This window comes from Colletotrichum acutatum (genome assembly GCF_030867785.1).
Source record: "Colletotrichum acutatum strain CBS 112980 chromosome Unknown BDZ83scaffold_38, whole genome shotgun sequence".
Lineage (NCBI taxonomy): Eukaryota > Fungi > Ascomycota > Sordariomycetes > Glomerellales > Glomerellaceae > Colletotrichum > Colletotrichum acutatum.
This window is the reverse complement of record NW_026849032.1, coordinates 267,664-295,545: the sequence shown is the minus strand read 5'-3', so window position 1 is coordinate 295,545 and position 27,882 is coordinate 267,664. Positions and strand designations below refer to the sequence as shown.

Below are 27,882 nucleotides of genomic sequence, written 5' to 3'. Positions count from 1 at the left end.
AGACAAACCACAGCCGTAGGACCAATTTCGAATGACAGCATCTGGGCATCGCGTCGCCGCATGGCTGTCGAATCGCATGCTGGACGCACCGTCCTATCATGGTCAAATTGTAGCAGTAACCTTGATTAGCTCCTGGATACTCTAAGGAAGGTAGGTGAAATATCCGCTACCTAACTAGTAGTTACGTATGGAGGATATGGCAAAAACCTACGCAATGCACACTTGCGACACCCGGATACTCTATCTCGTGTACTTGGGCTTACCGTCACACGTCATCATATAATCAAAACAGGCGAGAATCTCGTTGCCTCCAATTCTACTATAGAAATCAGGGAGGCATTGATAACCGTGACGACGTGACACGATGGTCGGGTCCATCTATTCCTAGTGCTTCTTCCATATCTTCCACGCGTTCCTCCACCTCCGTCTTCTTCCCCAAGCACTTTTCGATGGTCCCGAGTACCCAGCAAACTCTTTCCTGCTGGTCGAGTTGGCCTCTTAATTCGAAAGTCTGGCAAAGACGGCGATTGTATCAAGAGGCCACAGCTGCGACGCGGGCCCTAGACACCTTTTCCTGCCAACCCAGTCCCCCAGGCTGTAGGAGGCGATAGTCTCGATCCACACCGTCCGGCTGTGTTGCTGTGCTTCGTCCGAATACGAGTGTCCTCACTCGGCATAGCCCTCAAGGGCTCCGGTTGTTATTCATCCTTATAGCGCAGAGAAGACAAATAGCTGTTGAAGAGTTAGCCCACTCAACCTCCACACTCCAGGGATGAGAAGAGAATCATCATGCCGCCAAGGACTTACGTTGTTCGTTGCTGCAATCGCGATGCTATCCTCAAATGGATGCCAGCTCATATGGAGGATCTTCTTGTTGAAGTCAATCTGGTCGGCATCGGTTTCCTTGCGCATCCTTTGGCCCTGACCTCCGGCTCCAGCAGCAGGACTACCAGCACGGGAACCTCCCTTCTTGCCACCGTTGGTTGCGGTTGGGCTGGTGGACGAATTGATGGGTGTCGGTACCCCAACCTTCTTAGCCTTGAAGGCAGACTTATCAGCCTGCAGCACCACCTCAACTTCCTTGTCGGGGTCTGAAGGATAGATCATGAAATTGTTGTTGTAGCTGCCAGTCATGACGTTTTTGGCATCCCCTGAGAAGACAACCTCAAACTTGTCGAAGATGCTGTCATTCTCATATGTATCGCATAACCGAGGACGCAGATGCTCGTGGATGGGAATCGTCTTGACGGGCTGTCGCTCCATGTTGATATCCCAAATCTTCACCGTCAGATAATCACGAGAGAGAATGTAACGACCGTCATAGGAGAATCGAACGTCTGAGATGGAGGAAATGATTTCGGAGAAAAACGACCTTGAGGACGGATCTTCCTCTTGCTCGAAGACTACATCGATGACAAAATGTTAGCGTCGAACAGATCGCACGAGGTTCGGACGGAGAAGCGCAGTACGTACGCTTTGCGTGGCTATCACAGAGAGCACTCTGGCGCATGTCGGCAAGCTTGATGGTGCCCTTGGAGCTTGCATACATGAACCAATTGCAGCTCAGAGGGTGAAACTCGGCAGCAGTGATAACCTCAGTCAGCTCCTCCATGTTTGCAGGCTTGATGTCGACAATGTTGAAGCTCTGGTCCTGGATGTTCAGGTTCCAGAGGTTGATGCGGAGGTCGTCCGAACTGATAAATGTCTCGCCATCGCTGTTGACGGATATGCTGTTGATGTGATAGGCGTGGGCATTTGCATACGTCCGGCGAGGTACGGCGGCAACGACGGTGTCATGATGGGTCAGGCGGGGCATGATGAGGTCTTCAGAGTTCTTGAAGCGATGCGCAGGTGACTGCTTGGGAGCACCCCCGCCGCCAGCGAGGTTTGCGGGAGTCAAGTCATCGGATAGATTGTTCTCGGCGACGACCTTAAGCGACTTTTCGAACACCTTCCATAGCTTGATCGTCTTGTCGTTTGTTGAGAGCAGATAGTGTGATGCATTCTGTCGACGACACCACTTGATCTTATTGATCTTTTCCTCAATTTCCAGCGACTTCAGGTAGTCAAACTCGGGCTCGTGGGACTGGAATTCGGTATGGAACTTGTACTCGCATGTCTTTTTCTGCTCAAGGATATCAGCATAAGGTCAAAAACGAAGAGTACGCCATCTACTCGGATGCCAGGTTTAGCTCACCGTCTCGTTCCGTTCGAACAATACGACCCGGCCGCCTTTGTCTCCTGTCGCGAGGTAGTTACCCGTGTGATCGAACTCAACCGTTGAGATGATATCAGCTAGGAGAAAAGGTTAGATCTATAGACGATGGAGCCGACAGAACCTGCCATGGTGGCGGCGGTAAAGCCGACAGACAAGGAATTGCGGGCTGCATCTTACCTTCGGTGATGTCCTCCACATCGCCCTTGTCTCCAAAGCACCTATTGCGTAGCGTAAGCACTTATCCCAGCAGGGGCGAGGGCGGGGCAGTCGAGATGAGGATGATGAAGAGGGAGACATGGAGCAAAGGAGCAAGAGCACGTACTGGGTGAACTTCCACGTGGGGGAGTTCGTGTCGCTGTCCACCATGTTTGCAGACCAGTTCTGTACGGGCTAAGAAATGGACTTGTAGATGTTGATATGGGCGAGCAGAAGAGGCGAGGTGGCGGGGTATGTCGAAGACGAACGAAGGGGCGAGCTTTAGTAGTGCGGTAAGAGAGAGAGGCTGTCTCTCGGCGCTGGAGAGTATGGACAGGGCTGAGATGGGCCACACGAGAGTCGAGCTGAACGGCGCGAAGAATGTGGGTTGGTGCTGAGTTGAGAGTAACTGCGGTGATGTGCGCGGAAGATGGACCTAAAAACACGCAGGCAAAGTGGAGGAGTGCGTGAGGCAATTGCGGGCGAAGAGCAGCCGAGCGGTTTCTATCTCGTTGGGATGAGGCAGAGATAGATCGGGCGGGTCGTAGTTGACGAGGGGTTGAAAAGGGAGGCCCGTAGCTCGAAGGCTCTGCGGTAAGTAAGGGTAGGTGCGTAGTGTTTGGCGTATGCGGGAGTGGGAGTGAGAATGCTTCTGGGATTTGCAAAAAGGCGTATTTCGTCGTATGCAGGGACGGTTGAGTGTTCTGATGACGGCGAAGACCAAAAGTCGGTTGGTCGAGGGCTTGCACGTTGTTCGTATGGAGGGGGTATCGCGGCGCAGGTTGCGGGTAGGCGAGAACAGGGTGCAGACTGCGCAAGGTTGAGATTGGGGAGAAGGTAAGGTCAGGTAGGTAGGTAAGTAGGTAGGTAGGTGGGAGTGGTGGAGTGATGATGGGCGGGATAGAAAGAGGTGACGCTAGGTAGGTAAGGCAAGGTAGAGAGAGGGATGTTGCGTGGGCTTGATTTGCTTCCAGGTCTCCCAGATTCGCTAAGGTACGGAGAGGTATCCAATCCGTACTGTAATCGCAACCCGGGCTGGCTGCCCGATCGATGGCACTGGTGGCAGGATAGGTGGGCGCCGTAAGGTACGGGTGCTGCCCTCCCGTCCACTGCGCTGGGTTACCTAAGGTAGGTAGGTACCTTACCTTAGGTTAGGTGAGGTAAGGTACCTACGCAGGTCGCTATCGTACCTACACAACCTAACTGGCTCCGATTTGTGGCTGCCCTGAAAGCGGGCGGGATGAGGGTCAACATGGGAATCCAGTGGAAAACACAATTGGACATCTAAGTACGCGCGGTACGGAGTACTCCCGACCCAAGGTCGACCTGGAATTCAGTGGACAGCTGCTGACGGGACCGGGGAGGGGCAGAGCAGAGTACCTTACCTCAGGTTGAGGCGGGTGGCCCGATTGGGTTGGGGGCACGGGCTCGCCCAGTAAGTTAACGCAAGTACGGATACCTACCTATCCGTACTCCGTAAGGTACCGGTATTGACTTTTGTCCCATAAGCATTAATTGAGAGCTAGCTTACGTAAAGTATACAAAAGTGTAAGGTAACCACCAACATTCATGGTCAAGTCTCTCAGATGATGGAAAGATAGGCACAAAAATGGTTTATTAGGTCATGGTTCGCAAAAAATCGACAACAGCAGGGTTCGAACCTGCGCATCCGAAGATAATAGATATAGAACAATATGTAATTCAAGTCTATCGCCTTGGACCACTCGGCCATGTTGCCTTGATATATTGCGGCCTCGAGATGCTGAAGACGCCCCTCTTGACTGCGGTCCTGAATCCCCGCCCTGCGCTTCCCCCACTTGAGTCCCACTTAGTGGAATGGTGAGTGATGGAAGCTTGAAGCTGCCAGCTGCGTTGGGATACACTTACGGAGTACTCCCTACAGATACGCACTCGTGAACGGGGCTGACATGTGCAGCCAAAGAGTCCGGCCGAATGGAGAACGCCGAAGAGACGTCAACTGCTTCCGGTCAAATTGCATACTTGGTGCCTGTCTCTGTTTACCTTACCTAAGGTACTTTACCTTGCTGTTGGTAGGTGCCCTAGATAGGTAGGTACCGTTTATCAGGTACCTGGAAGGCAAGGAATGTACGGATACCTACCTACGGTACCTTGCCTCACCTTACCTATTCGCTCCTCAAGCTCAAGGTACCTTAGCTACGGCCCTTGGCCGGCACATCAACGATACAAGAAGCCCACGGCAGGCATGGACCTCGGTCGCTGTGTATGAATAGGTACAAACCAGACATTTCGACCCCACTCCTCTCGCACTTGCAATATCATGTCGCCAGCCTTCTGTCTCGCTGAGCCTAAGTTGCCATTATAGACCCCCCAAGCGCCCACTACACACCTCTTCTTCACTCCTCTCAGCATGGTTGAGCAGAATAGTCGCGATGCCATCTCCAGTCCCCAGGGCAAGGGCAAGGGCAAAGAAACTTCCATCGCTCCTCCCTCCGATGTCCAACCGGCGCCTGGTGATGGCACAGCTCTACATCAGCAAGGTGACCGAGATGCACCGCTCAATTCCTCATTTGCATCCCGGCTCACGGCATCTGCGGCCAGCCTTTCTCGCACCGCTCTAACAGCTTCGTCTGCTACCGAAACCATCCGTAGCGGAACTATGGGAGCAAAAGTTTCACCCGGAACCTCCTCCGACTCTGCCCAGGGCTCCGGAAGCCACCGAGATACTGCTGCGTATCGCAGTCCAAGCACCATGAACCCCAGCACCGCCACGGGCTTTAGTTCGGCAACAGGTCTATCCACTGCTGGTGGACAGCAATACCAAGACTTCATGGATGCTCAGGCTCAAGCGGTTCTCGATGACCTCTCCCAGCCTCAAAGGTCAGCCGAGGCTCAGGAGAGCAACTCTGGAACCGTCCTTGTCAGCGAATACAGTCAATACATGCCTCTCTCAGCAGGCACCAAGTCCGATTTCCAGAAACAAGAGGTCAAAGACGGCCAAGGTGTTGTTGAACTACTTGATTCTCTCGAGTTGGACGATTTTGATGTGAATGGCGACGACCTACAGACGTACATATCCCCAGAAGAAGAATTGTCGCTGAGAAGAGCCCTTTTCGACGAAAAGCATAAAGAGCCTGCCTTCAATTGGGCCAGTCTCCTCGACTTCCAGCCTCATTTCCTGAATGGAGACGACCCCAGCGAGTTATTGCAGCATTTTGGAGTCGCAGATGTGCAACAAGCCAGAGCCATGTGGATGGAAAGTTGGAACGATGTGCTTACGAGCTACACGGACGAAGTTTGGGGTGACCTCGGGTCCCTCGCCCGACAAGCGCACCAAGAAATTGAAGAGGCGCGCGGAGATGGGACAGAAACTACGACAGGCCACGGCGAGATGCAGGCACTTCAACGACTCCGACAGATTCTGGCCCATGTTCGAGGCCGTTAATCGCGACGAGGGTGTTGTGCAAAGCTTGCTCTGTGCATCATGACCGGGGCCCGAGGGACTGAGGCCGGGGTTGCTCTGCCAACTGTCCCTCGCCCAATGACATCATGCGATTGCAACGCTCATTGGCGTCTTCCCTACCCCCTCACCCTGCGAAGCCCAGATGCCCAGCCACCTCACCCACCCTGGCGGTACTTTTGGCCTGGGTAGTCAGAGAGAATTCGCATGCATGCAACCCACCTCACCAAAAGAACGAGGGCGGGGTTGGACAGCTCACCTTACTTTCTCACAGTAGTTCGAGTGCAGGGACGCGGAATTGGGCAAAAACCTTGGCTGTGGCTGGCAACCAGCAGATTGACAGCGGGCAGGCTTTGACACTCGTGTAATCCTCCTGTTGGAGCAGGCTGAGAGCGACATACAAGTACTACTGTTTTAGCTCTCCGGCCCGTCCTTCCTCCACTCTTCCCATAACCTCACCGAATTCGTGGCCAGCTTTTGAGACAACTGCTTGATGCCATCCGGGACCGATAACTGACTATTCAATCCTGGATCGAGGAGGCACCTGCTTATCTATCACAAAAGCCAGCAACAGACACTCCTCCACCTCCGCACGGCTAGGGCAAGAAAACAGGTTCGCTGCGTCAACTACAATCCGGGCCTGGCCCATTATATTTACGAAATCATGAGGTTATCACGATGGACAATGCGACTGGCAATACTGGGAGCCACAGAAACGGTTATAGCCCTGAGCCCAACTCCGACTTCAAGTGGCACCAAGACTATGGTTCCCACCGCTGCCTACGTGTTAGGCGGTGCGCCGTTACAACTATTCAGACGTCAGGATTGCCCGGCTGGCACATCCAAATGTTCGGATTCACTAGGCGCGACGTTTGATGGAATTTGTTGCGCCACGGGACAAGTGTGCGAACTGGACGATAACAACCGGCCAGCTTGCTGTCCATCTGGGTATGACTAAACCTCCAGCATTATTTTCATCATGAGAAAAATCCAGGCTAATTCGGAGTCGCACATCCTAGAGCTGTTTGTACCGGCACGGCTCCGACGACAGTACCGACCGCCACGGCAGTTTCGTATGTCCCCAATGCTTACTTTCCATTTCCATACATAGCGACATCGCTCGATCGCGGCGAATGTTCATCAGCCCTCAGCCAATGCTCCAGGAATTACCAGAGTTGCGTCACTCAATTGGATGGCAATGCGGGCTTCGGTGTTACTGTGATTGTTCCTGGTGGGGGTGGAACCACCGTCGCGGCAACCCGGCCGGACGTCGGAACATCGGCGACACCTATATGTTCGAGTCTTAGCTCCCAAGCATGCTACGGCTTGTCCAACGACCAGTGTGCTCAATCGACCACAGTGAATGGCGTCGTCATCAACGCCGCAGCACGTCCAACAGCGGCATGCGTGGCTAAACTCGCTGCGGGTGTAGGAATCGCTTTGTTCGGTGCCATGCGATGAACGGCAAGTCAGACAATTATCAACATGGGGACAAATTTGTGTACGCAGAGGAAACGACTCGTGGAGTCCTGATTCCGTTACGTTGTTTGTTTCTTTGGTCATTATTCGCCTAGATGAGATGGACAGGGAATACCCCGATGCGGTGCCGTGGGTCACTTGGCTATGGAATGCGGCGGCCCGACATCTCGATTAATGTTCGTCTCTATCATCTTGTACACGGAGTCCAACAAAACGCCGGGTGCTTCGCACCGCGGTGTAGGCCCAAGCCTCGAGGACGTCGCTGAGGATTTCAATCATGCGACTAAAAAAGAAAAGGCTAATGAAGGAGATCCCGGCAATCACGGCAAAACAGACCCAGTACATCTTGGGGGTGTAGTGTTCCACCAGATCGGGTATCTCTACGGAGAAATAGCTGGTCATGAAGGTTATGGGGAGAAAAAAGACGCTCAGCTTGGCTAGTACGGTAGCGCTCCTGCTCAGGCGTGCAGTCGCCTGTGAGTCCCTTTGGGCCGTGAGGTTGAAATACTGTTTAGCAGCAGCGTCAGCAAACATTCAATACACTCGGCTCAAGCATGCTTCCCGGAAACCTACCGTGTTGGAGAGTGCGTTTTGCTCGTCTAGATACTCTTGGATTGTGTTGAGCATCAACAGTTGCAGTCTGTCTCCAAGGCGCTCGAAGCGACTTCTTGCTGACGATGAGATATTTACCTCGCCGAACGTACTTCTGGAGAACTTCAGGTGTCCACATTGGCCTTCGGGACAGCCATCCAGGGACTGAGGGGACCAACAGATGCGCCTGATGAGGCTTTTGTAACCCTCAAACAAATGTTGGAGCTGGCTGAGCTCCTTTCTCAGCGTATGTAGCGATTGTATAATCTCTCCTGTCTTAACCTTGGTTCTTCGGCTCTTGCTTGTAAGTCAGCTCTCTGCTCCTGTCACGGCATCGATAACCTACCGGCTTCAAGATTTGATCGCTCTGCAACGCAACATGGTATCAGCAGGTATTCATCCTCAATTACAAGTCAGGGTCGTCGAGACTCGGTTCTCGTGACGTACTAGTCGACCCAGCTCTTGCTTGGAAGTTCTTAAAACGGGCAGAGCCGACGAATAGTCCTCGAAAAGATAATAGAAAAGATTACTCGAGCCCTCGCAGGCAGTGTTACTGTCGACTTCCGAGCGAGGCATTGCTTGCCTGACCGGCTTCAGCGAGAGAAGCCTTCGTTCGAAATCTTCTACACCGTGCTTAGATAGTTGGCACAATACGCTGGTAGTGTTGGATCTCGTATTGGCGAGTTCTGCCATGGACCATTCTTCGTCTTCGCTGTGTTCTGATGATGGCGTCTCGTGGAAAGACACCACGACGGCTACGTCGGTGGATGAGTATGGCACAACAGTTCGTACGAGCAATTCGCAAACTTACAGTCGGAGCTGAGGGCAAGCCATGACCAGTGTCTGGGAGGTAACAGACTTGGACTGTGTTCGGTGACTCTGGACTGTGGCCGGGTATGCAACCAGTTGGCACCGATGCAGAGGACTGGTCCATAATCAGCTATTGCTCTGGCAGTACTTCTGGAATCGAGCTGGCCGAGAACTCACAGTTCTTCCCCTGGTCAATGGAGGTGTAGTTGACCGTCTCCTTCACGAGTTGGTAGATCTGAAGCTCCTCCAACACTTGCGCCTGCGTCTGTCCTGGTGGTGGAAGTCCAGGGCCGTCAGACAACGACCCCTTCTCGACATCACCTCCCTGCAGTGAGGCCGGCACCGCGTTGACTTGCTGCTTGATGGATGACAAGGCAGGAGCCGTCATGATGGCGAGAAGTCTCTTGGAGAACCCATACTGGGAGCCGATGCGCTCCACGGCTGGCTTCTGCATGCTCGGTGACCAGATATTGATCCATCGCACCATGCCCTCTTTGCGCTTTCGCGTGGCGAGCTGGGCGAAATCATCAGAGGTCAGGTTGAAGGCGATGAAGGCCTCGTTGAGATTGAACTCGACGACAAAGTTGAGAGCCTTGTCGTTGGCAGCCTCGGCCTTGACGCGAGTGTACACGACCTCATCGTCTAGATTCTGGAACTTGTCGTCCAACGTGGCAGCGGTGGCGGCGGCGGTGGCGGCAATTGGTATCGCCATGATATTTGACCAGTAAAATCCTTCGATGACAGGTATCCGGCAGAGCACTTGAGACGGATAATTATGTTTGTGATGTTGAAGCTTGCGATGATGCCTTGAGCTGACAGCCTTGGCCAAGGGGGAGCTGTACGAATACCTCAGCCCTACATCTTATGTCGTTGGTGACCCATGCAACAGAGAGTGGCAGAGCGAACCGCTCGCTCACATTGTCTCACTTGATTCGCTGCAGAGGATCCGCCAATGTTGGTTCGCGGCGGCTATTTGCACATGCGTCGGCGCCTATTTGAGGTCGCAAAAATACCCAGCCCGTATTTATGTGGCAGGGGTATTGCAGGCTGCCCAACGGTTGTCGAGGCGATTTTCCTTGGAAAAAGACACAAAAATATATATATATATATATATATATATTTCAAGGATAACATATGCGTAACATGGTGACTGGAAACGTGCAGCAGCCTCTATTCGCGTTCATGTTTCTCAACGTGGTAGTACTGATCACGAGTAACATCGCCAACGTGTGATGGTAGACACTTTGGGCTTCAATCGCCAAGCTGTAGCATCACATTAGTAATACAGAGTTTTCTGGAAGGTCACGGACGAAACTTTTGTACGAGTTTAAGGCAATCGAGACTGCGTTCTCTTCTTATCTCGAGTCTAACATCTGTATAGGGGCGCTTTCTCAAATGTTGCCTTGATATCAGTTGCTCGAATCAACCACACAGCAACAAATTGCTACATTTTTTGCCCGGCTCTTCGACTGAACAGCAATCTTCCCCCTTTGCGCATTATTCAGCCTGGTCATTATTTGGTACCGCGCCAGGACCTCTGGTGCTCATGAGGATCAAGTTCTCGCAGATACCTCACTCAACCACTGCCGGCATGAGAAGATCCTGCAAAATGACTAGAGTAGACGAAATACCTCGACTTCTGGACTGCGACTCTCCGGGGCCATCCAAGGAGATTCGAAGAAACTGCCGGGCAACGTTTTCGGCCTCCTCAAGTCGAGCTTCATCTTCAGCATCTAATCTAGCACACACTACCCCAAGGTCTTCATTTCGGGCTAGGAGCAAAACAATTGCTTCAGCTCGCTCGACCACCGCGGTATCAATTCCATTCAACGCTGCACATCTGCTCCCGAAACTTGAAGTGCTTCTTCCGGGAACTAGACGGTAAAGGAAAACCACCTGGTCCTCCATCTGGTTCGCCTCGATATCAAGACGGACTTCCATGTGCGCGAGCGATATGCCTGGTCTCTCTGAGAGATAACCGCCTTCGAATATTTCATGATAGTGTGTTGTGACCAGAACTTTGGGGGACTGTAAACCGAGTGTGCTGAAGTGGTCAATGAGGGCAGTCATCAAACCAGCTCCATCATCAGCTGCCGTCCCTTTACCAAATTCGTCGATTGCCACGAGCGTTTGACGGGTAGCACAATTCAGCAGGAAGGCCACTTGCCTCAAATCGGTACCAAATGCACTCTCCGCTTGCGACACACTTTCCCGCGTCGAGATGCGGGTTAGAATTTGGTCCGTGAGACCAATCGTAGCGCTGGCAGCGGGCACGAAGCTGCCAATATGGGCAAGGTAAACAATGAGCGCAACCTGCTTGACGTACACACTCTTTCCCGAATGATTTGGTCCTGTGATGATGAGAGTGCTGGCACCAATATCATTGTTCGGCGTCGATGTTGGTGTTCTTGTTTCATTGGCAGAGCCACCGACAAGGCTGCAGTCATTGGAGATGAATGCAGGCACCGCCAGCTCCTGGAGGGGGTGACGTCCGTCGTAGATTGAAACAATGTTGTCTTCTGTCATAGTTGGGCATACCCAGCCATATTTGAGTGCTCCGCTAGCAAGAGTTACAAGGCAATCAAGCTCGCCGCAAACATCAGACACGCGACTGAGGGTAGCCTCATGTTCAAGGATCGTGCAGGCTAGACCGTGCAAGATATCAACTTCGAGATCTAGAGAAATATTAGCAAGGTAAGTATCTCGCCAGTAAGACCTGACCACGAACCAACAATCCTGCTGTAAGTGTCCCCGAAGTGTTCATCTAACTCTAGCATGAGGTTGTTTTTGAAATAGACATTGTCGTTCGCCGTGAATCTTTGCTCCCAAAGGTCACCGGGCAGTCCTTGGCCTTCGTAGCCTGCCCGAGTACCCTCGAGTAAAGGCACAACAGTGAGGAAGCCTAGTTGCGGCCAAAAGACACAGCCTGTGACGAACTTGCGAGCCCACGTTGGGAGCTCTAAAGACAATGTTGTACTAACCTCGTTTAAGAGAGATTCTAGCCCTTGATAAGTCTGTTTCAATCCATCGAGCTCAGTGTTTACGTGTAATTTCACAGCAATGCGTGAATTTGCCTTGGTTTCCTCGAAATCGACAACTTTCCCTATTAAATCTATAATTGCCGTCAATTTGTCCACTGCGACGACTTGCACCATCTGTTTTATAGGTTTAGCTTTTCCTTTGGCAGATGAGTTGCTATCATGACTGACCTTTTGTATGATGAAAAGGCCGTTGGAATTTCGCAGCTGAAGTATGGCGTCTCTTAGCCGTAGCACATGGAGCGAAAATCGAGTTAGTGTCCACCAAACACCACGCTCGATTGAAGCGCAACCAGCCGGAGATTCTGCTGCGCCTCTTTGCAGCTGAGCCAGAGTTTCCCTGATGTCTGTGACCTTCCGTAATTCTTTAGACATGCTCGTAAAGGCCTCTTCGTTCCCTGGCTGTAAGAATACCGAAATGGTTGCTTGCCTCTCGCGGATCATGTCGATGTTGATTAGTGGACGCAAGAAGAGTTGTCTAAGCCTCGCCTTGCCCTGAGGGGTACCAGCAAGCGGGTAAAAGAGACCGAATAGAGATAGGCTCTCTTTTGAGCCGGAGGCTGCTTTTCCCGCGCCGGATATCAGGTTACTCGGATGCAATTCGGACTGGAATATTTGGAGGCAGGAAAGCGTGTCAGCGTTTACAAACATGAAGTCCGTCAAAGCAAACATCTGCAGCGACACCCCGAAAGTTCTCTCTGTGTCTTCTGGTGCCCCCTCAACATTTTGAAGTCGCAAAGTCTCGCACAGTACGGCACCGGCACAACCAATCTAGCGTGTGTTAGAACCACATATGACAAGTGCAGCATTTCCTTCACCATAGCTTACCGATGTAACGCTCTCCAGATCTACAAAAGACCCGAGACGCATCGTCTTGACATCTTGGCAATTGTCCCCGGGACCCTGCAAGCCGCGATTGGATAAACCAAATACTGTATTCGTCACCAGAGCATATTCCGAGGTGGCGATCGGCAGATTCATCAACCTATCCATGGCAGCGTCGTGGCTGAATTCGGTTGAACCTAGAAGTCGGATAATGTAGTTGTCCCTTGCAGATGCTATGAGAATGATTCATCAACGCTCAAAATCACTGCCCCTATCTCAAGAAATAACCAACCTCGGTCTACATTGCTTTGATACTTCTCAAAGAAATGAAGAACCTCATCCGGTACTTTCAGGGGTAACAAGACGGCCGTTGGTTGAATGTGCAGCATGAGCATTTCGACAAACTGCAACGGCTCTGTGCAGGACATATCCTGCAGAAGAAACAAGCTGTTCTCGTCTGTACTGTAGTAGGCACATCCGAGGACACCTTTCACTTGAACGGAAATGGCCATTAGAACCTCGTTCCGCTGCTCGACTTGAGCCGTTGCTTCTCTGCCAAGGAGTGACGGTGCTTCGTGATCGCTGGCTGACAGTGGTAGAGGCATTCGATCATTGCCGAATCCGACTCCAGCAGCAATTGAGGGCAAGAAGTGGTTGTTGGACGGTAGTGTCAGTCGACTCGCGGGACCCATGGGGCGGTTTCGATACCCGATATCTTCAATGGAAGGTCCTAAAGATAGCAAACTGTCCTCAAGTGATGGTACATGGGTACCACAAGGGCTCGAGAAGATGGGCGAGGTGTTGTGCGGACCAACGACACGGGAAGTACCTCGCGATCCTCGGTATGCACGAGCAGAAGATCCCCTCGAACGACGAGGTGTATACGAGCTTCCTCTTGAGCTGACATCCGAGCCAGTCCTCGATTCCCCTCCTCGGTCTCTCCGCGAGCCACTCGACCGGCCTCTGAAACTTCCATGAGGGAATCCTCTGCGAGGTCGACCACGCCAGGGACTGAACTTGACGCTATCTCGTCCCGGCATTGTTGGGCATACAGGTGAATGGAACGGAATGACGAGGCTCCTTGGGCTCGACACGGCGAGGGAGAACAATGAGTAATCTGTGTCCTTGGTCTTTGTAAGGTTCAAAAAGGAGATGAAGAGAAGCCCAGAAGGGCAGAAATTAGGTAGTGGGATGAGGCAGTTTTGACTAACAAGAGCATGTCCAGGTATGTGTGGCACGAGTTTGCTCACGGCAGGTTCAGATAATTCCCAGCTCCAAATGTCATGGAAACGGACCTATCCCAAATCTAGTCGTGCTTGCCTCGGAGACACCGGGAAGGTACATAAGGTAGTTGCCTAATCTTGTGTGCAAGGAGCCCCTGGCGTACTTTGATCAGGTAGTTCTGCCGAGCATTTCGGGTGCTCAGAAGAAAGCACGACAGAATCGTGGAAGGAGCGCCTGCCTTTGCTTATCTTCTCGATGTTTCCCTGCATGCGCAACCGTGGAGGCTACGCATGAGTGGGTAAATAAGGTAGACAATCAACATTGATGAAGCCAGGTTGCCATCCAAGGCAACCTCGAGGAGCACTTCTCCGATGTCGATGTGCTAGGAAGTGGAACAGTCTTCTCCGTTGTTCGTCCAATTTTGGGTTATGCTTTTCTCTAATTCTTGATTCGATCTTGGGAGATGCACTGGATCTAGATACCTTGCCTACTGCATGATGAAGGGTTAAAATTCATCGTGACCCCCGGGTAGGGAGCTGTCTTCCGAGGCCATTGCGATGAGCACTTTGACATGAGCGTGCCCACGTTGAAAACACATTGCAGGCATGTTTTGGATAGACTATATTCATTCGCCATTCCAGAACTCAACCCGACTTGGCCGCGGTCCCAGCCTTTTCCCCAGCCTTGACCCAGTTCGTAAAGTCTCTCTTTTGTTTCCGAATGTCGGCAAAGCCGGGCCGGCTCTCGAGAATGCGAAACGGGTTGCCAACGTAGTCCTTCTCCACCTCCCCGCTACCCGTCAGGAATCCCATCTCGCCCTCTCTTTCAATTTTGCCTGCCCACACGCGCCACTCGACCGGTCGGAGGTTGGGTGCGCCCAAGACCATACCCAAGACGACGATGAGAGTCGCCACGGCCGCTTCGATTGTAATGTCTGCCGGTAGCGACGTGGTAGCCGAGGCAGATGTTGCTAAAGGCGAAGCTGCTCGGAAAGATTGCAGCGCAGAATGCTCTTGCGCAGAGTAGCAGCTGTTCAACAGGGCAGGTGTCAAAACGATTGTCAGGCTAGCTGGGGAACAGAAAGAGGGAGAAAAGAGACTCACGCATGGCCGAGGAGAAGGAGGCCAATGGCCGTGATCGAGCGCGAGATCCACGTCATGATATAAGAGCGTATTTGGCGCGAGCCCGTTGGTGCAATACTGCCACAAGGTTAACGCTTGTTTTTGTTGATTGATTTGATGCCGGAGAAGATTTGTGACTGTCCCAGAAGTACCTTAGCAAGCTCAAGAGCTCAGTAGGCGGGGTGGGCGAAGGGCGACGTGCAGGATGGACCAGGCTCTAGCAAGGATGAATTCGATGTTGAAGTCGATGGCGCCAGGAGCTTTGGCACGTCGTTGCTGTAGCCTCGTTAAAGTGGTTGAGTATCACTTTGCGGAGAAGATAGTGCAAAAACGAGGCTCCTGATAATACACTAACGCATAGCCATACCTGGCTTAGTCACATACGACTGACCCCACGCGTATCGCTAACCCCCCTGGATTGTCACTCGTGCATTGCTACCCCAGAAAACGTACCAACGCTGGATCTTACTGCCATGGCATGAAATCTCGTTTTCACAAGGAACTCTGAACCTCACTTCGCCCTCAAGCTGCCAGTAATCCCTCGAAGCGGGCCCGGGGCACGTGGTGTCGGAATTACGACGAAGAACGATCGCCATGTCTACTGAACGGCACCATTTCAGCTCCGGAGACCGCAGGTCGATCGGGATGGCACTACAAGCTGAGAGCAATAAGTAGGTACTTGTATTGGGAGAGCCTTGAGCTATGGTGTGTGCGCCCTCGATGGGACAAGTTCCGGGCCTCTCTCCTCGTCTTCTCCCCATTTCTCTCTTCATGCTCCGTTTGCCCAAGAACCGCCCCCAATAAAACAATTCATCTCCAGTCTCAACAAAACCAAACAGAAATGAGATGTCCGCCTACGTTCTAAGATACCCAATACTCCTGACGCCCTTCCTTTTCTCGGACAATGTACAAACTACAGGAGCGAGCCGATTTGAAAGCAAATCTTCTTCCGCTCATTCTGGTTCTATCCAGCTGTTGGTGAAGTGGCTACTGTCAAGCTCCTCCACTCTCCAGCTGCTCTCTGGTCCTCTCAGGATCTGAATTTGAGGGTCTGTCAGAAGACTTTCTTCATATCCCATACCATCAATCAGTTCCTGCCTTCCGTCGCCAAAGTTGAGCGGATTCGTCCATCGCGGTAGCATGTGATTGCCGTACATGTCGCCGTACGGATGACCTCCATGGCCCATTAGACCCGGATCGATTATCGGATCGATGCCATCAGGATGCGACATTGGGCCGTAGTGGTCAATGCCGTCGTACCGGTGGTCCATCGATGGTGCTGCGTAGCCCATCGCTGGTGATGGCGTCTTCCTGATGAGCACGTCCTCAACAAAGCCGGTGGCGTCCTGACGCTGGTGGACGCTCTGCTGATAATACTGGCCGCCGCCAAGGCCATTCTGACTGTACGGTGCTGGGAGAGGCTTTCCCGGGTTGCTGTAATGGTACATGGACTGTGTCTGCACGCCGAGACCCATGGGACTCGTCTGCAATGGCGGGTAATTGTGGAAGATGGACGCTGGTGCTTCGTTCCTGCCGTGTCCGGGTTTCCTCACTTGCCTGCTCCTTGAGCTCGCGCGGCTGCCGTTCCATTCCATATCGTCCATGTCGCCTTGATCCGAGTCCTCTTCTTCTCTCGCCTTGGGTCTTGGTTTCGAAGGCGTGAACTTATAGCCCGGGTGAGCAAGCTGGTGGTTCGCGCGCTCTTCCTTCGCCCATTCATTGAATTGGTCCCGAATGTGTTCCGGCTCTAAAGGCCAGCCGGCACCGCAGACCTGAGATACAAGTTGATGGTTATTTTGCGTACAAAGGCTTTTGGCGAGGTTCTGATATGCCTTGCGGTACAACATGAAGGCGTTCATCGGTCGCTTGATCCGGCCTGGCGTCTTGCTCTCCTCGACCTCCTTCATCCGGATTTCTGAAGATCGCTGAACATAGGCCCCAATGTCCGCTACTGGGATGTGCGGTTGCTCCTTTGCCAATTCGCTCAGTGGGCTCTTGACGACATCAACCTTTTTGGCAGACTTTGCCCGCTCCTTCTTCTTCTTGGGCGTTGACTTTTCAACACGTGATGCTCTCACTGCGAGCGGCTTGATGGTAGTCGACCCCTTCTGAATGTTGAGACCACTACGTGTGGTCAACCCATCTGGTGGCCTCGATGGCGTGGGTGGTGACGTGTCAGGGGTGCTGTACGGCTGTAAGGAAGCATGTGAGTGTCTGTATTACTATGATGAACAGCGAAGTTGCTTACCTGGTGGCTCAAGTCCCCGGACATGGGGCCATATATGGAGCTGACGCTTGTGCCATATCCATGACTATAAGACTGTCGAGGCTCGTTTAGTACACGCTGTATTGACACACATGGAACTGAGCTCGGAACGGGGCTGCTTACCATCTGGCCATCATGTGGGCGATGTGAGTATGGAGAGTGGTGATCGTATTGCATGTCTTGCTGAGGACCAGGCGTACCGTATCGAGAGGGAGTTTGCATGCCCCCCATATCACTCGGGTGTAAGTGCTCTCGGGGGTAGGATGTGGCTCCTTCCGGGCGTATCAAGTGATGCAGTCCGTTCGGGTAGATATCATCGTTCGAGGGAGCAGGAGACGGGGGACCGTTTTGTTCCATTCCACAGGGCTAAAAGTAATGAGGAAAGCTGTTGGAATACTCTGGTGTCGTCGGTTGCTAACCAGTGTTGGCTTACCGGGTAGCAAGAAGAGGGTGAAGACAGTGGACTGAAGGACGATGAAGCAGACCAAGTGGATTCTCTCTATGTTGTCTGAATCTCAAGTGTTGTAGACCCGCGAGGGAGGGTTCTGCTTCTTTTCCAAATTCCGGTCGTTTTGTTTTTGTTTTCCCTTGCGGCTGTCTCGGCACTTGTGTACGGATAATGTAGTCGTTGAACGGGCAAGTGTTGGAATCCGATGGTAACACGAGGCAAAGCCTGGGTCAGGTGACGGATGTGTATGGCAGCAGACGCAGGCTCCAAGGTGAGTAAAGGTGAGAGGGAAGAAGACAAGTATGGCAGCAGTGGAGCAGATTGCTTGAAAGAGGCAGCTGCGTCCACAGATTATCTACATTCAGTAGATGTCGAGGAGCCGACGGTGGTGTTAGCCAGGGGGTGGTGTGTGCATGAGAAAGAAGGAGAGGGTGAGCTAGGTAGGATGGATCGAACGGGGGAGTAAGTAGTAGTCCCCGGTGACAAAAGAGTGGAGGTAGGGCTACAGAGAGAGTCAGAGATGCTACGGGCAGCTCGTTCCTGAGAAGCCCTTGTACCGGTGGCTGTTCAGGAAGTACCTGGAGTCTCTGCCTGTGTATGTGTCTCTGATCCGTATGCCTATTGCAGACGCAGCTGCAGCTACAAGTATGCAGTGAGTTGCGGTGCGGTGTTGCAGGGACCAGGGATGGTCAAGATGGAGGACGGGTGAACGAGGTTGCAAGCAGCCGAGAAGCAGGGATCAGTGGTGATCTGGAACCGTTCTCCTGAGATATGGGAAGCAACCACAATGTCCAACTGATGCTGGCCTGGTCAGGGCTGGTCAGCGTCAGGCTTATGAGGGTTGGTAGTATGACGAGAGGCCAAGCGTGGGAAACTCCATGAATAGCCCGACTTTTTTCTCTTTGATGACAGGTGGTGGTGAAAGCGGGTGAGAGAGAGGCGGTAGAGTGCTGATGCTCTTGGGTGGTATCTTTGGGCTTTCTCTCATCGGCTTTGAGTGTTCTTATTGTTGTTCAGGTGGTTGGTTGTTCGCTTCTGGTTGTTCCTCGGTGCTTCTCCTCTCTTTCTCTGCTCGTCTCCGGCGCACATTGGCTATTCTTCTAATACCCGCTCTTCCGATCCCAAGATAGTAATGTTGGGTGAAGATGGTGATGGGTTGCCGCCTCGCGTCTCCTTTCCAGTGGGGTTTCTTTCTCTTTCTTTCTTGGTCCTTCTCTCGGATGAGGACTTGGTCATGCACGAGCCGGACGGGAGTTCGGCGGTGTTGCAGAGGGGTAGGTGGAGAGTTAGAATGGGAATAGAAGGCAAGGGTGAGCTGACTTGAGCTGAGCTGAGCTGAGATGGCTGTATGTGTGGACGATGTGGGTGTGTATGTGTGTTAGAGAGAGAGAGAGAGACCGTGCCAGATGGATATCTGAGGGTCTCAATCTGAATCTGAATCTGAATCTGATTTCAAGCGAATAAGAGATCCTGGTCGTGTTCAAAGAAACCCAGAGGCATGTAGAAAAAGCCAAGGGAAGTCGGTCTTTGTCAGAAGGGAGAACCGATGAGAGGATTCATTCATTCAACCCTTTGCAAGAGGGGAGGGGCGAGATGGGGAGTGAAAGAAAAGCGTTCGGCCGGGCTGGATGGTTTTATGTCTACATGTTACGCATGTGCATCTACGCAAGTTGGGCCTCTGCTTCTTTTGCTCTAGCCTCCCTTCTATGCCGTCGCTGGCTTCTCTGTGTCCGAAAGAGCATCTAGCTGATTGCCGCATTCGGACATGGGGTTGAAAGCGGCGCCGAGCGGCCGTACCAGCCTTACCAAGCCCTCACCACCAAATGGCAACCCATCCGTTGGTGCTGCTGTTCCGTTTGGCCGTCTTCGGTTAAAGCGAGCGAGAAAGATCCCCGCCCCTGCTGATGCCGGGGGACGCTGGTGTCCGGTATCCAGGTGTTAGGTTGTGTGTCCATATCGCAAGCTCGGTCATATCGTCGGCTGCCATTATGATTACCAGTGTCAGGTCGTCCCAAGTGGCCAACGCGGCACGGAACCAATGCCATGCCATGCCATGTTATGTTATGTTCCTGCAATGCCTGGGTCCTGGACATGTATACGGAACTGGTCGACTTTGACGGGGGCGGTAAACGACACAAATACACCAACGTGAAATAGCGGCAGAGACGATGTGAGGAGCGCGGCGCGGCACGACATTGCTCACCAACAAGCAACAGGGGATATAAAGACAGGGCGGGCATCGCTGAGGTGGGTAGATACCTCCCGCCCATATGAAGTCTGAAGATGCTTTCCTGCCACAATCGCACGGGCGGTGCAGCATCTGCCTCATCTGATGTTGCTATCAGCGCGGACATTCAAAAGTGACGAGACGCATCGCTTCCCTCTTGAACTGACGGGATGGCTTCCATCTGAACAGGGATCCATGTCTCGCTCTCTCCCCTCAGCCTTCGTCATCTCATCCCGTCTTCCCCCACCGGTTCACGCTGATAGCCGGTTAGTTCAAGACCAAGATCCATCTTCTGGCAAAGTCAGTTGCGAGGGAACTCACTCGAGTTCCAACTTGACTGATGGCCTGTTCGCTTCCTCTCTCGCCCTGTTCTGCACCCTTGCCTTCCCCCCATCCTTCTATTTTGTCATGCCCATTCATACATGAATGAGCTTCTGACAATGTTTACTCTGACAGAGCTCTCTCCTCAACTCACCCCTCCCCTTAGCCAAGCCACGCCTCCACGGATGTCTGTGCACGTGTTCGTCTCTCCCTACGCGGCTGAACATGCCTATTTTTTAGCATGAACAATCCATGATGGAAAGCAGGGAAGGGGACATGGCGCAGGATTTTCAGAATAGTATCGGAAGAGAGGCCGAAGCAAGGGAGGCCATGCCACGTTTGATGCGATATCATGTGAGGCAAAGGTTGAGAAAAGGAAGAGGTGATGATACCAAACCGCTGGTGACTGGGGTTGGAAGATGCGATGTCAACATCTAAGGGTTGTTCAGCTGGAATCAGCAGGATAAACAGGTTGAAGAGCGGCTAGATCTTGCAAGTACCTCGCGTAGCATCAAAAGTAAAATGATCGGCAACGTGGTGCCCTGGCCTGGAGGAAGAAAAAGCAACGAGCCCCAGAGGATAAAGTTGGGAGAGAGGATGGGAGTGGGAGTGGGAGTGGGAGCGTGGGACACACTGCCCTCCCCGTCTTCCACCAAGAAACAACGCCAGCACCTCACGAAAGTTGCAACCACGCAAGACGGTTTTGGCAGGGAAGGCGAGGCAGGCGAGGCAGGCAGGCCGCACAGGCAAGCAGGACCGGCAGGGAATTGGAATGTTTGTTTGCTCTTTCTGCTGCCGGAAGTGTTGGTGGCGTCACTTCTCATTGGTCTTGTCCAGAAACAGAACGTGGCGTGCATTCCAAGTCGCTCCTTCTTTGACTCTTCTACGTCGGTCTTTCCTTCCTGCCACGGTGCGTGGGGATCGGTGCATGTCCGTCTCTCTCTCTTTCCCATCTCGTATTGGGCAGGTACCTGGCCTACCTTAAGGTAAGGCACCTTACCTTGGATGGTATCTGTTGGTTCTCGTCCCCTCCTTCCGTCTCATTTCGTCTCTTACAATAAGGTACTTTTACCTTGGGCGGCACCTTGGGTTGTCCGTCGTTCATCCAAAGTATGAGATGTGGAACTCAAATAATTAGCTAGGTCTTTCTTTCTTTTTTCCCCTCCAAGATACCATATCTCACATCTACCTTACCTTAGGTAGAGCCATGGCCAACGTTCTTATCGCCATTCTCACTCGTCTGGCATTCTCATTCTGTTCGTTCGCTTCGTCACAAACATGCAGCCCCGGTATCTGCATCGTCAACCGTGCCCTTGCATCAGAACCGGGCCTCGCCATTTCGGGCCAGACCAGCAGATGGCTACAACCGTCCAGTTGGTAAATGAACACTACCTTGCTTTACTTTCCAACCAACAACATTTGAGCATACCCCCTTCCTCCAGCCGACGTCGGAAGCCTGGCCTTGGTCAGTTGTTACTTGTTACTCCTCAGGCACCCTGGGAACCTCCTCCAATTGCGAAGCAAATTTGTTTCTCGTTGTTTCCCATTCAAACCCACATCAATAGGAAACACTCGCAAATCACCCCCACAGTGTCCAGGGTCCGCCCGACACACCCCACCCATGACACTCAACGCGCGCAGCAGGAATCGGCATCTGAACTTCATTTTTACTTATTATGCATATGCCTAATAATTCACCTTACATACTTAGCACATTGTCCACTCAGCAACTATTGTTTAGATTCTCCCCAGTTCTGCTACGATATTCTCCCCTCTTAGTCGGCCTCGGCTAGCCAGCCAACCACCATGAAAAACCATCAGGACCTTCCTGATCCTGGGCCCAGGACTGAGGTGAGGCATATCTGAGGTACACAAGGTACTTAGTGTTGGCCCAACCGGAGAGATGAGAGTTTCCGGTCCATAAGGTTCATATCTTCGGCTAGCCCGTTGTATTCCGAAGGATGCCGCCTTCTGCAGAGTGCGGGAGAGCTACCACACACTCTCAGTCAGCCTCTGACCTAGCCGGCCTTCTCTGGCCTCTAGACTCTAGTTCAGCTTCTCCATCTTCCTCGGTTTTGGCTTCCGGACGCCGCAAGAGACTCTGCCCGGTCGTATGTCATCCGAACTACTCGCCCGTCATCCTGCGCTTGCGGCTTACGCCTGCAAGCTACTTTGCGCCATGTCTTCGTCCGTGCCTCTTGGCTCCAGATCTGGCCCTAGAGCTGGCTCAGAAAATCCCCTAGTCTGCGTCTTAGTGTCTCGTCCTGACTCTTGACGGCGGCCCCATCTCGCCTCTTTTTCGCCCTCTTCTCCACATACGCAGGCACTGGCCGGCCGCGCTGCAGGCACACAGGAACGGCACCGACGGTGGCACGGTGGGATGGGTGGATGGATGGATGGTGGGATGCTGCATCCTCAGGCCCAATGTCGATCCCAACGGAGTGTATCCAATGGCACCCGTTGATTCCAGCCTCTGGCCTCCAGCTCAAATCCACAAACTACCACACTACCTTCCCTACGAATACCAAGTTCCAACACACCAATTCCCCGACTCCCGTTGGGCCCCTGCTCTTTGCATCCAGTGGCACCTCATCTCCAGACGTCCACAGGCTACAATTACCGCCGCATGCATCTGCGCATTCAATCGTTTTCCATTCATGCAAGGCACCTGTTCTTGCAGGAGCTTTGCATCACTAGGCTGCTGTAACGGCCCCTCCGGCCGGTCCCTAAGTCTTCGTCAGTATCCGCAGGACTAGAAGATGAGAATCAGATACCTACTCACAAACTTGGGTGAGAGATCATGCCTGGGCCCTGGACTCACATGCCGCCGCCGCCATCGCCGTCGCCTCCGCCATTCCCGCTAGATGGTATCCGTATCGGCGTTTACCTCAGGTCCAACACGACTCGCGCTCATCTTGGCGCTGCTGTGAGGTAGGCCGACGTCTTCCGGCTCCAATGGAGCCCGTGGCCGTCTTCATTTGCCTCTTCACTTTTCCGCATGTGCATGCATGGCAGCATGGGCACGCATACCTCATGGCAGACGTGCAGTCCTCTTTGGATACTGTCCTTGCATTTCTCTCATGCTCTTCGCTCATTTGCTTGCTCATATAATTCTATCCAGGTCGTGCAGCCGAAAGCCATGCGGTAAGGTTGTGCCGAGATGCAATCCCGCTCTCGACTGCCTCCCTTTAAGTCACCATAAAATCAAAGACGTTGTTGCTCTGCCACCCAAGGATGGCGATGCGCCATCTCCGGCGATAGCACACGGCGACGGTCGGATGTGGCCTGTCGTGGTCCCGTACCGTAAGCGTGGGGGAAAACACGTCAGTGGTGATGTCTTCTATGGTGGATATAGACCATCACACGTCAACGATCATCTGCAATCTCAACAGCCCGAGACATCCCTCGAGACCAACGGGAAAGTTGGAGAGCAAGAGACATCAAGGATTTGTGCCCTATTAGACTAGGCGGACGCAACCAAAAACCCACCCTGGCTATGCCTGTCCTCGTAGGCCCGTCTTCCCCGTGCAAGACATGAGCGAACCGCTGTATAGGTTGCCGCTCAAACCATCGCCCGAGCCTGTCTCGAAGCTTAGACCATTGGTTCGTTGATCGTGCGACTAGATGTGATTCATACTTTGACTCTTCGCCTTTTGTTTCCCACGCACGGGGCTGGTTTGGTTGCTGGGATATGCGGCCTAGGCCGTCCAGATACGCGGCCTTATGAGAAAATCATCGTGGCCGGCTCTGGTGCAGCTGGTTGTGCTCTCTCCCAGCAAGAGCGGTTTACTTCTGAGACATGCGGCGGCATAGCCAGGGCCGTATGGAACTACATTCAAACGGATCTCACGAACAGCTAGCGTGTTCTGCCGCCCGTGAAGCTTCGTCTGACGTGGAAGACGACGAGTCTCTTGTACCAAACACTTGTTGCCATTCGCATATCCCCAAAGAAACGAATCCGGCTAATACCCCTAAACCTCGGCTTGATCTCACTCGCAGGGATAGCAATACTCCCCGTCGTTTTGTCTCTAGCAAAGACCTAGATCACCTGCACATGAGTTCGTGTTTGGTAATCTTCTACTCGTTACTCCCTGAGGTATTCTATGCAGTCGTTCGTCATACAAGTATTATCCATATACATCCAAACAGCCAAGTCATGTCCACTCTTTGGAAGGGTCCTAACATTTCAACCCCCAGGCAGAGCCCATGACATGGCTCCCGTACTTCTCATACAGGAGCGACTCCGTGTATCCATCGATTCAGCTGTCTTACGCACGCCTCGGACTCTCCGTCTCGTCTCAAAGCGCATTTGGACTTGCACCTGGAGGCTGTGGCCGTCTAACAGGCTCCGCAGGCTTGATAGGGGGTGTCAGAATCTGCTGACGTGGGGACGGCGAAAGAGTCGCCACAGGCGGTAGGACGGCAGGGAGGGCAGGCGTTTTGGTGCTTGGGGGCTGCGGACGGGGGGCGGGGGGAGAATGCTTGGTCGGAGAGAGTCCACCTTCAGGAGCGGGCAGTGTGAATGATGAGTGTGCCGAGCCCGGGATGCCATGCTCGCGGCTGATGATGGGCGTGGCAAGCAGACTGGAGTTCCCGTGTCTGGGCGAGACGTCCCGCGGTGCCGGTGTGGTTCTAGCCCGCGGTGGGCTTGCAGGCACATTGTCGTTACCGTTCGTCAAGGACTTGTCAGCAGCAGCGTCACGATGAGCTCGCCTATCATCAGCATCATCGTTCTCAGCCTTGGGGGTTTTTGGTTCTGGGCTGGTCTCTTTGGCTCCATGTGTCCCTCGAGGTTGGATCGGTGATCCAGAGCGGCGGCTGGTGATCGCAGACTCTGATGGTGCTCCAATTTCTTGCCCGAGCACCGGTCTCCCCCTCGATGGAACCGACCCGTCATGGCCTGTCGGGCTCGACAGGTGGTTGCTCTCCTTTGACGGCTGCTTCGCAGGCGAGGACGCTACGTCAGCTGGGCGGTTGATCTTGAGCTTGATGGTCGTCTTTGGTTTTGCCGCAGCTTCTTCCTCACGCCGCTTGCATGATTGACAGACGAAATGAAACTCAGGCTTCTCAGCTTCGGTCTCGCTAATGCCGAGGCACTTGCTGTGCTGCCAAATGTTGCACTTCTCGCACGCCACGCTATGTGTGCCGTCGTCAACCTGACCGTAGACACCGCAGATGCAATCGAAGATCCAGTCTTCCTCCTCGTCTTCAAGCTCCTCCAGTGCTCGCATGTTCTTCTCTATCTCGGCTTGCAGCCGTCGCTCCGAGATGCGACCCGAGCCATTGCGGTTGTCTTCGGAGAGTTGAGAGAGTTCGCGTTCATGTTGTAAGCGGCGAGCCTCCCGTTCCTTCAGCCGGTTTTCTCGGGATATCAGTCTGAGGTCCCGCTCTTTTTCAATCTTGAGCTGCTGCTGCTCTTGTTTCTTTGCTGCGGCCCGTTGGACTTGCATGACCTTGGCTTCCTCCTGGGCCTTCTCTTCTTGCTTCTGCTGCTCTGCCTTATTCGCGATACGGCTAGAACGCTTCGCGTTTGCCATCTTAGCCAGATTCAACAGTTCTCTCTCCCGCTGCTGCTCCTTGCGCTTCCTCGACTCCTCCTGCTTCTCTAGGATAGGAAGTAAATGCTCTTGCAATTGGTCTCGCAAGATCTTCTCGTTGTCGTCCTTGGTTTTGTGGAAAGACGCAATGATCCCTTGTACATCTTCCAAGCTAACAGCGAGGCATTCCCATTTCATGCTGCCTAGGCCAGTGTCCTCGGTCGTGTCCCCAGAAGTATCGGTCGGTTCGTTCACAGACTGGTCTGCATGGTCTGTATCATTTGGTGCAGAGAGGCGTCGTCTCTTGTTTGAGCGGGATCCGTATTTCGCAGCTTTGGCCTTCTTCTTGGGAGTAGGTGGGTTTGGCGGTTCAGTCATTCGATAGACTCTGTTGTCATCGAGAACAAAATACGTCCGATCGTCTTTATCCCAGCCGATGGGCTCAATCCGCTGTCCGAATCTGTTAGAATACCAACGCATAGCATAAGAACACCCAAATACTCACCCAGCTGGTCTGATCAATGTCCTTTTGTTCTTCCATCTTCTCCCTGACTCGCTCGGGGCGAGCCATGACCCATTGTGTCATTTGTTGAAGAATTCGTACCTGCGGCTGAGTTAGACACGTTGTACTGACCTGGAGATTAAGCATGCATTTACCTTGGTCAAGATATCGAAGTCTGTGAACTTGGCTGCGGTTTCTCCTGTGCCAAAGGGGTTCTTTTCAGGTGTCCTTGCCAAGTATTGTCTTCGTGTGTACTCGTCAAAGAGCTCGTGTCTACGACATGTTAGCATGGAAGACCCCTGCATGCGACAAGCGACATTAACAAGGCTGAATAACGTACGTGAGGCCACGATGCGACGAAACGAACTTGAGTAAGGCGAGACCGATATCCTGGAGAACAGGGGCATTCGGCTTCAGGCATTCGGTCTCAATATCCTAGAAGCGAGCAGTCAGTGAATGGTAGTCCCCATGGAATATTTTGAGTCAGAGCGAAGAGTCACATACCTCTGTATCTAGGCTGTCATCAATCTTGACCACTTTGCCGAAGAGATAGATCCACTGGCATAGGTTTGCGAATTGCCATTGATTCCGTAGGCGAAGGAGCGGAGAGTCTTCTTCTTTCAAGCCATTATCAGCCTCCTGCAGTGTCCTTTTGCGAGACGACACCATGGTTGTGCTTGCGTTCTACGTTGATGCGCCAAGGCTGTCGAAGAAGGAATCGATGCGGCCAAAATTCGCGGGGCCTGGTTATGCTCGGAAAGCGTGCTGGTGAGATCTTGGGTATAATTCAGGACTGTCGCGTCATTGATACGATATAGTCGCGCAATGAAGCCCCGATGAGGTCAAGGTCTCGAAGAGGTATGTTCGGATTGGATTGGAAGGTCGGCAGTCGATCGATCAATATAGTCTGCGGGTCAACTGTATGGAAGGGATCGTGAGGTGATGACGAGGGGCTGATAGTGTAGACCAAGAGGGTAGCTGATTGAGGAAAAAGGAGAAAAAAAACCAAGGTGGCAGTGCGACTGGAACGAAACGGAAGTTGAATGCTGGGGTGTTGTTCAGTACTAAAAGGTGGAATAATGGCAAGGCGAGGCAAAAGACACGGGATGAAGTCGAGTGGGTGCAATCAAATTACTTTACTTTCTGGCGTGGATGGACGCCGAACGTCAGTGCTACAGCCTACTCGATCTTGTCTGGTCTGGACGCGTTTGGGCCGCGGTGTATCTAAGGTACAGGCGCGTAGGCGCCTGCCCGGCGGGTGGCAGCGAAGAATGGGTCCGAGCTTGTGCGCGCTGACGGGCAGGGAACCTTGCCTACGGCAGGTACCTTACTGTAGGTGCTTGCTTTACTTCTTAGCATTACCTAAGGCAAAATTACATAATACAATCACGGAGGAAAGAACGGGGTAGGGCCGGGGACCCAGGACGGAGTTGAATACGCGCCGGCCGGTGATGCTCGGGAAGGAGTGGATCCATCGGGAGCACGACCCTTTTGGTCTTTCCTCTCTTTCTCTCCCCCCGGGCAATTTTCAAAAATCTTCCTCGCATCTTGGCAATCATCCCTAAACGGAATATCTACTTAATGTGGGTCCAAGAGGGCAGAACATACCGCTCTACGATCATGTGTGTATCCGTACTTGCG

The 27,882-nt window shown here is 52.8% G+C and overlaps 8 protein-coding genes and 1 non-coding gene across 9 annotated transcripts; 2 read left to right on the top strand and 7 right to left on the bottom strand.

Annotated features, from left to right (window-relative positions):
• Positions 1 to 708: 708 nt before the first annotated feature.
• Positions 709 to 2,584, bottom strand: BDZ83DRAFT_575775 (protein phosphatase PP2A regulatory subunit B; the record flags this gene model as incomplete). Its single annotated transcript, XM_060504849.1, has 6 exons — positions 709 to 732; positions 808 to 1,403; positions 1,474 to 2,125; positions 2,198 to 2,295; positions 2,396 to 2,436; positions 2,541 to 2,584. 6 exons carry the CDS (start codon positions 2,582 to 2,584, stop codon positions 709 to 711), a joined length of 1,455 nt encoding a protein of 484 aa, XP_060365875.1.
• Positions 2,585 to 4,053: 1,469 nt separating this feature from the next.
• Positions 4,054 to 4,151, bottom strand: BDZ83DRAFT_t130. The gene has a single exon. It is a non-coding gene; the product is annotated as a tRNA-Ser (tRNA).
• A 651-nt stretch (positions 4,152 to 4,802) lies between these two features.
• Positions 4,803 to 5,837, top strand: BDZ83DRAFT_751454 (uncharacterized protein; the record flags this gene model as incomplete). The annotated part of the gene is made up of 1 exon (XM_060514051.1): positions 4,803 to 5,837. The coding sequence occupies one exon, from the start codon at positions 4,803 to 4,805 to the stop codon at positions 5,835 to 5,837; it is 1,035 nt and encodes a 344-aa protein (XP_060365874.1).
• A 778-nt stretch (positions 5,838 to 6,615) lies between these two features.
• BDZ83DRAFT_575697 (uncharacterized protein) lies at positions 6,616 to 7,313 on the top strand (the record flags this gene model as incomplete). The annotated part of the gene is made up of 2 exons (XM_060504840.1): positions 6,616 to 6,800; positions 6,872 to 7,313. 2 exons carry the CDS (start codon positions 6,616 to 6,618, stop codon positions 7,311 to 7,313), a joined length of 627 nt encoding a protein of 208 aa, XP_060365873.1.
• Positions 7,314 to 8,324: 1,011 nt separating this feature from the next.
• Positions 8,325 to 9,444, bottom strand: BDZ83DRAFT_575874 (ADP-ribosylation factor; the record flags this gene model as incomplete). Its single annotated transcript, XM_060504865.1, has 3 exons — positions 8,325 to 8,677; positions 8,734 to 8,847; positions 8,910 to 9,444. The coding sequence occupies 3 exons, from the start codon at positions 9,442 to 9,444 to the stop codon at positions 8,325 to 8,327; spliced, it is 1,002 nt and encodes a 333-aa protein (XP_060365872.1).
• Positions 9,445 to 9,826: 382 nt separating this feature from the next.
• BDZ83DRAFT_618577 (muts domain V) lies at positions 9,827 to 13,125 on the bottom strand. The gene is made up of 5 exons (XM_060508081.1): positions 12,599 to 13,125; positions 11,942 to 12,541; positions 11,461 to 11,887; positions 10,115 to 11,407; positions 9,827 to 10,052 (listed from the first exon to the last, which is right to left on the bottom strand). The coding sequence occupies exons 1-4, from the start codon at positions 12,761 to 12,763 to the stop codon at positions 10,305 to 10,307; spliced, it is 2,295 nt and encodes a 764-aa protein (XP_060365871.1). The 5' UTR covers positions 12,764 to 13,125; the 3' UTR covers positions 9,827 to 10,052; positions 10,115 to 10,304.
• Positions 13,126 to 14,200: 1,075 nt separating this feature from the next.
• BDZ83DRAFT_618573 (transmembrane protein 32) lies at positions 14,201 to 15,241 on the bottom strand. Its single transcript, XM_060508080.1, has 3 exons — positions 15,093 to 15,241; positions 14,923 to 15,018; positions 14,201 to 14,848 (listed from the first exon to the last, which is right to left on the bottom strand). The coding sequence occupies exons 2-3, from the start codon at positions 14,976 to 14,978 to the stop codon at positions 14,464 to 14,466; spliced, it is 441 nt and encodes a 146-aa protein (XP_060365870.1). The 5' UTR covers positions 14,979 to 15,018; positions 15,093 to 15,241; the 3' UTR covers positions 14,201 to 14,463.
• Positions 15,242 to 15,893: 652 nt separating this feature from the next.
• Positions 15,894 to 17,212, bottom strand: BDZ83DRAFT_751450 (HMG box protein; the record flags this gene model as incomplete). Its single annotated transcript, XM_060514050.1, has 2 exons — positions 15,894 to 17,132; positions 17,189 to 17,212. 2 exons carry the CDS (start codon positions 17,210 to 17,212, stop codon positions 15,894 to 15,896), a joined length of 1,263 nt encoding a protein of 420 aa, XP_060365869.1.
• Positions 17,213 to 24,456: 7,244 nt separating this feature from the next.
• Positions 24,457 to 27,097, bottom strand: BDZ83DRAFT_284138 (uncharacterized protein). Its single transcript, XM_060502156.1, has 5 exons — positions 26,746 to 27,097; positions 26,582 to 26,676; positions 26,397 to 26,514; positions 26,245 to 26,343; positions 24,457 to 26,189 (listed from the first exon to the last, which is right to left on the bottom strand). The coding sequence occupies exons 1-5, from the start codon at positions 26,908 to 26,910 to the stop codon at positions 24,501 to 24,503; spliced, it is 2,166 nt and encodes a 721-aa protein (XP_060365868.1). The 5' UTR covers positions 26,911 to 27,097; the 3' UTR covers positions 24,457 to 24,500.
• Positions 27,098 to 27,882: the final 785 nt, after the last annotated feature.